General features: G+C 39.3%; 1 protein-coding gene across 1 annotated transcript in view; it reads right to left on the reverse strand.

The window, feature by feature from the left end:
- The window catches only part of LOC309702874 (serine/threonine-protein phosphatase PP1-beta catalytic subunit), a 31,582-nt gene extending 24,739 nt beyond the window's left edge, over positions 1–6,843 (reverse strand). Inside the window, exon 1 of the mRNA XM_082527501.1 lies at positions 6,713–6,843. Within this exon, the coding sequence (XP_082383627.1) occupies positions 6,713–6,764 (52 nt within the window). The 5' untranslated portion in view covers positions 6,765–6,843. The remainder of the gene's footprint in view (positions 1–6,712) is intronic.
- Between the last annotated feature and the right edge of the window lie 313 nt (positions 6,844–7,156).

Below are 7,156 nucleotides of genomic sequence, written 5' to 3' on the forward strand. Positions count from 1 at the left end.
TACCACTGTCAGACACACAAACCTCCAAATGGCATTTTAATACAGACAAATAGCTTTAGTAAGTAAGCTACACACCATTGTGCTGCTTACCTTTCTACTCTGACTCAGAAGACTGGTCACAGGTCAGTAAATCACAAGTCATTGTTGTACACAGTGACAAATGAAACCTGAGAGGCTAGAAACCTGCATGCTTTGCCTGCTATGCCACTGAGGAGGCTTCAGTGATGTAAGTCATGCTGTCAGTTGATCAGGTTTAGCCTGTCAGCTAGAAACTCCTGTCAACCCCTCCACCAAACCACTCTTGAAGCACAGCTTCAGTGTGTGTCTGTCTTTAGACACACCAACACATTTGCAGATAAATTTGTGCATACCGAAAACCAACTAAAACGAAATAAATGACAAGCCTGAACACAGAACATAGGAGATAGAGACTCCTAGTTCAGAGTTTTCTTCTTCCTTTTTTTTTCTCTTCAAGCTGATCGATGAGTTTGAGGACAACTATGCAGTTTGGGTTAAAACTTGACAAACTGGGAGTGATGCTGGTCTTAACTTTGTCACAAAACATGCATCATAGGTGCATTTTACAGTAAAGCAGGCCTACCGATCACAACTGGATATCTAACTGCAGCACCGAACATTAGCTAGACGTAATAAATGGTTGTTCAGTCACGTGTGCGTTAATTCAAGTGGCACGCTGCAGTAATTTGATTTACAGCAGTCAGGATTTGATACTCAACAACATTTTGTGTTCCTCTACACAACCAGCAGGTCAGCTCGTAGAGGTTTAACTGCTGTATGGACGCCCCTCAAGTCCCCACCCAGTCTCTAACAGTGACCAAACATTTCGCCCTTGCGTGCGGGCATAGAAATCCTCCTGCCCCGGCTTAGACTTGCCATGTCATTTCCTGAGAAAAACATACTTGAAACACACCCTTAGAACGGATTAGGCAGACATGTATAGATTTTCCTGGTCTTCCTAACCGCTCAAATGTGCTTATCACCCATCATTTCCCTCAGATTACTACTATCAAGCTGAAAATGTGATGCTGATTACTTGCAAGGTTATTGGGTCTGCTTGTTTTTCAAAATGAACTGCCTGTGAAAGTGAATGGCACAGCTTAATGGGACGTCCTTCCACAATAACTGGCACACTTTGACATTTTAACAGCTGGCTGTGGAAAGGAACCCATCTATGACTGTAGTTTTAAGGGATTATGGCACAGAAAGTAAATATCTTTGATATCCTAAATAGAGATGGACCGATCCGATATTACGTATCGGTATCGGTCCGATACTGACCTAAATGACTGGATCGGATATCGGAGAAAAATAAAAAATGTAATCCGATCCATTAAATATCACGAAAGCACCTCACAAAACTTGCAACACGCCGTAACTCACCTCAGAACGTTAGCATGTCGGAGCAGTATGCATCACGTGATAGAGCGGCTGTGGCATGCGGGACCTGTCGGTGGTCTGGATAGCATTTGGAGCTTCGCTAGCAACCTGGCATTTCATCTCCGACAAAGTTATCCCCGAGAGAAGTAAAGCAAGTGTGTAAGTCCATCTCTGAATGTTTGTAAAGCATTCCTGCGTTAAGCTTAACGAGCGACTGCCTCTCGCTCTCCGGCTGCTACTTCAATCGTGAAACTGCTTAAATGATCAGCTGATCGGCTTTTCTGTCGCGAGTCCGTCTTTGTTTTTGGCCCACTTTGCACCAGAAAGAGGAAACCAGCGGCTGAACAACAGCAGCACGTTTAAGCTTGATAAGCTGTTGTTAGAATTTATTTAATATTACTTTCTACACCAGGATCTTTTTCTACGTAGCTGACGGCTGGTAACTGTGCAGGGGCGGATCTAGCAAAGTTTAGCCAGGGGGGCCGATAGGGCATTAACTGGGAAAAGGGGGCACAAAGACATACTTTTCTTTCTTATTCTCATTTAAAATGTCGAGCTTTTAATAAATAATTATCTGATACACAAAGTTTTAATTTGATGTAAAATGAATAGAAGTCAATTACTGTATATAGTAACTATTAAGTCTAATATATATACCCTAGTAAGCTATAGTACTTTTTCCTTTGGGAAGGTACCATCTGTGCAGTCTGCAATTTTGTTGAAGAAAGATGTTGAATCTATTTAATATTTCTTGAAAAATAATTGATTTCTGTGCATTTTTTTTTCACACTGCATCAAATTAAGGTTGATTACGTCGATTAAGCATCATGAGGTGGAGTGTGAGGGGTGGTTCCCTATTTTTTATTTATTTATTTTTGTTGTTGCTGGGAGTTGGAACCCTATTAGTTAGGTTGCTTAATATTTACGCTAAGTACTCTTTAAAATACCAGAATAGGGAGGATGGTGTAGGTTTAAGTTTATTAGATTGATCAGTATTGCTTAACTATGAAATATTTTTTTTGTATACAGGTATAACAGAATAGCTTTAGTGTAGTTGTTGTTTTAAACTTGAGTATGAACTTGCAGACTTGCAAAATGCAGCAAGATATTTTAAAAAACAGTTTTGTTGATTAAAAAACACTATATCGGATTCATATCGGTATCGGCAGATATCCAAATTTATGATATCGGTATCGGTATCGGACATAAAAAAGTGGTATCGTGCCATCTCTAATCCTAAATTAGGGCTGTTCGATATAACGATATATATATATATGGACAACGATATAAAAACATTTATCGTTTCATTTTACGCTATCGTTTGTTTCGTGGTGTCCCAAAATAAACTGTTTACGGCAATATTTTTTCATCGTTTTGATGGTCACTGTAGTGGCTATATTAATTTCTTAAAGCTCTCTCTTTCTCTTATATTTAATATAACCACACTACGGATGGGCAAGCGACTGTTTATGCATTGTGGTTAGCAACAACGACGGTAACACCACCGCGTGTCCGCTTGTTTATGTACCACATAAACCTTTCACAATAAAGCTCAAGATCCTGTTGAGACTTTTCAAAATAAACTGAATCATGTGAAAGAGCAGATTATTTATGGATGAGAAGTAAAAAAAAAAGGTGCTAAAAAATAAACCTTGGACTCAAACGTTAGAACAGGCTTTTCCCCGCAGCACGCCATGTAATAAATACTCACAAAGAAAACGGCGGCTGTTACAACTTATGTCTAAAAATGTATAGTTTCATGCATCTGTTGAAACACTCGACTCCAGCTACATGACGCGCAGTTGGAAACGCTTCCCGCAAGTCGAGCTGCCCGAGATTCACATAATTTACAGAAAATGTTACATTTTTGTGATTTATATTGTTATCGACGATAGAATTCTTATATCGGGATATGAGATTTTGGTCATATCGCACAGCCCTATCCTAAATACATGAAAAGGGAAAACAAATACAGGGTACTGAGATATTTGATTAAAAAAATACAAGCATTTTATTGCCACTGCATGTGGAAAAATATTATAACATCTCTCTTGAATGAAAGAGTTGGATTCCACACATGTCCAAGAAATGAAAAAGCAATATGTAATATTATGAAAAGGAAAATTAGAAGATTTTTCAAGAGTTAGAACAGCAACAAATTCCACCTTATTGCCATTTTCCCCTCTCCCCTGTATGTTTGTGTCACCCAGAGGGTAGGTTAATTTCTACCAGGGACAGCTGTGGCTGTTGACATTTAATAGGAGATCAGCGAACTCTCCATATGTGCGTCTGTGTGCATGAGTATGTGGCTCTCTGCCTGCCACCAGCCCTCACAGAAAAAGTGAACCATCACACTTTTAAAGTGCTTAAAGAAATCCCTTCCTATACTGACAAAAAGATCTAATTTTATTCACACAGGAAAGAAAAAGAAGAAACGGCTCCCTGGCGTGGAGGTGATTCTAAGCTTCTTCGTGTGAATATCGGGAGGAAACAAAACAAAAAAAAAGACCCACAGACGGGTAACTTGCTAAATTTTGAAAGGAAAGCGGCCTGTAGATATAACCTGGGTAAGTAAACTAAAGATGATGATTATCAAGGGTTGTGTGAGTTTGTGAAAAGTGAATGCTCGCATGAATCTGAATACACATTTTCTTCTTCTTTGATGGTGCTTAACCATTACTTAACCAAGTGTTTGGTCATTTTTATGAAAGCCAATTACGTAAAATTCACTTGATGTGTAAAGGTTTTCTTTACAATCCATAACAGAAAATCCAATACCTTTTACAGTTTTCCCCCACACAACTAAACTGGATTTACAGTGAGAGCAGGTTGATGCATATGATTATGTCTACAAATCTAAATAATAGGAATACACAATGTTTGTGACCATTATTCATATTCAGCTGTCTACCCAGTTAGGACATCATACAGCAGACAATTCGACTATCCAGATCAACAGGAAGCGACAGTATTCCTTGTCCTGCTCTGCGGTGTTCAGCATAGCGGCACATAAACCACACCTCCACCTGCCACAGATTCTAGAGAAGCTCACAGAGGACTTCCAGAATAGACGAAGACTACTGTTGCTAGATGCAGTCCACGGTGGTGGTGTTGAGTCTGTCCAATCGCAGGACGAAAGACTCTCTGGGGAAGCAGCTCAGTGACATTGAGGGTTGCTGCAAACTGCTTAGCAGCAACTGCAGTCTCAGAATTATAGCAACTGGATTGGCCATGAATAAGAAAATAAACACTGGCTTTGAAATTTGAAAAAAAAAAAAAAAAAGATGCTAAAAGGAGTCCCAAATTATTCTTGGACAAAAGTAACCTACTCCATTTTGGAGTAAACAAGTAATTTAAATGCAGGAACATTGGATTTACTTGCAGCCCTGTTTTAATAAGATTCAAAACCTTTTGTTTAAAAAAAAAAAAAAAAAAGCCCACAGAAACAATGTCGGATAATCTCATTACAAAAACATTATCACACCATCCAAACTGAAATAAGTATGCTCAACAAAATCTGGACATTGCAGCGATACTAGGAGACATTTCAAATGTACCCAGTCCGTCTATTACTAATCACCGAGTATTTGTGACCCATCACCTGAAAACTGTTTTTGTATACATCCAGTTTTGGTTATGAGTCAGAACGAAAAGCCTTCAGTTATGATGCCCCTCTGATACTATGCTCATCCCAACAAAAAGGCCAGACATTTTCAAATGGTTGTTGATGAAAAGTGAATGAAAGGAGATTGATAGTTGGATACATTGAGGGCTCACATCTGGAAGCTTTTAGGACCAGATCCCTCCAAATTCCTGCAATGAGGTTAACTGCTAAACACGAAGCGAGTATACTATAGTCAGTTCTTGTAGGCACAGTACTGTGTTACTCTACATATCACGCACAAAGAGAAAACAAGCACCATTATGTCACTGCTCCCGTCAGTCCAGATGATTAAGTTATACTGACATGCACTGTACATCTACACTGGGTTCAATCATTAGCAGAAGTTGCTGTGCATGAGATGATCTGGCATGAATGCTTGTTCACCACTGACTCAGAGAGATATAATCTCCCTGTTTATAATCTATTTTCAAGAAATTCTCATCGACATCAACTCGTCTGTCTGTCAGAATCCCTCATTTAGCACTAAGAAATCATCCCCTGCTGCTAGCCAACACATAACAATGGAGTAGAGGCAAAAACACTTTTACACAACAGCTCAGCAGAAAAGTCCACATGCATATGAGCTACGACAGAATACAGAATTAACAAGTGTCTCTCTGGATAAAGTTGAGCCACAGCTAGTATTGAAAAGATTCCTATTCAATGTAGTACTGTTGACAAAATGTGTGTTCTTTATGATCAAAAGGCCAGCTGAACAAACTATATGCACCGGTTCATGGATAAGAAAACACACGGAGTAGTAGAGCTAAAAGTTTGGTTTAGGTTTTGAACTCCTACAAGTATGTTTTAATGGGAATACTACCGAAGCCTGTGGCTTGTGTAAACATCGCCACTTAGCAATATGCGCCAGAAAACAACAGAGCTGCAGTCTTCAGCTCAGAAACCCTTAAGCCAAATCCCATTTAAAAAATTTTGAATTTTTCTTAGAATTAAAGACAAACCCAATTTTTAGAAATCAGAAGCAAGATTTTGCTTCCTCGTAGATCGGGCAACTGTTGGGACACTTTCGGCTACACTCAATCATCAATCTAAACTTTATTTTTAAAGAAATGTCAACTTTTGCTGAGCATTTGCCCCTGAAGCTATCGCCCTCCACCGTGTATTTTGAACAGAGCTTTTGTAAAGGAGCAGAGACTATAATAGGTTAAAAGACAGTAGAAGCAACTTGTCAAGTATTTCATTTGGTGCATTCCAAAGTGATAACACAAATGCTGTGACGTGAGTAAGACAGCACTTAATTACTATACTATTAGCTAGTTAGTCTAAGATGGATAGTAAGATAGGTCTGACATTATCTTCCATCGAAGCACAAACAGCCCACTAGCAAGAACTTTCTTACCACTTAATCACCAAAACCCTCAAAATGCAGTTTACAAAAAAGCTCGAACATAGTTGCATCCAAATGAATTACAAATTAATCTAAAAAGATCCGTGAAAGAAAGACTGTTGCTGACTAAAAAGGTGTGCCTGTTGTTAACGACAGTGAGGACCAGTCCTGCTAACTCCAGAACCGGGCAACGCTAACACGTAAAGCGGGCCTTTATTGTCAAAAATGAAACCTAAATAAGTATTAGGGGCTAACACTGGGCAAAACAAGAATACACAAATAAAACTTGGTTGTGAACTCACCCTCTAAAAGCCTGGAAATCAGCGAGTCGACGTCCAACTCCCCCTCCGCCATTTCTGTAACGAACAGCTCTGCCCGCCGCAGTCTGAAGCAGGCAGGGCAGACACCGCCTCACCGCACAGAAACCGCCTCCCTTTCGCGGCCTCCCATTTAGGGCCATTACGCCTCATTCAACTACACCTCGGATATTTTAGTTTCTAGAACAGAAAGGAGAACAGTGGACATTTTTTAAAAACATAGTAATCCTGCTCATAAGTTTCACATACTTTTTTTCCTCCTCATTTTCTAATTCAATCCTCATATTCAGCCATTGCTATATAAAGCCTGGCTCAACCATAAAGATCATGATATGAGGGTACAAAAATGTATTTGTATTAGAAAAGAAGGGTAGCCAAAAAAAAAAAGATGGTCAATAGCATATTCACTCTTGCTTTTTACGTGTGATT

The sequence above is a fragment of the Aulonocara stuartgranti genome (genome assembly GCF_965226115.1).
Source record: "Aulonocara stuartgranti genome assembly, chromosome: 3".
NCBI classification, from domain to species: Eukaryota; Metazoa; Chordata; class Actinopteri; order Cichliformes; family Cichlidae; genus Aulonocara; species Aulonocara stuartgranti.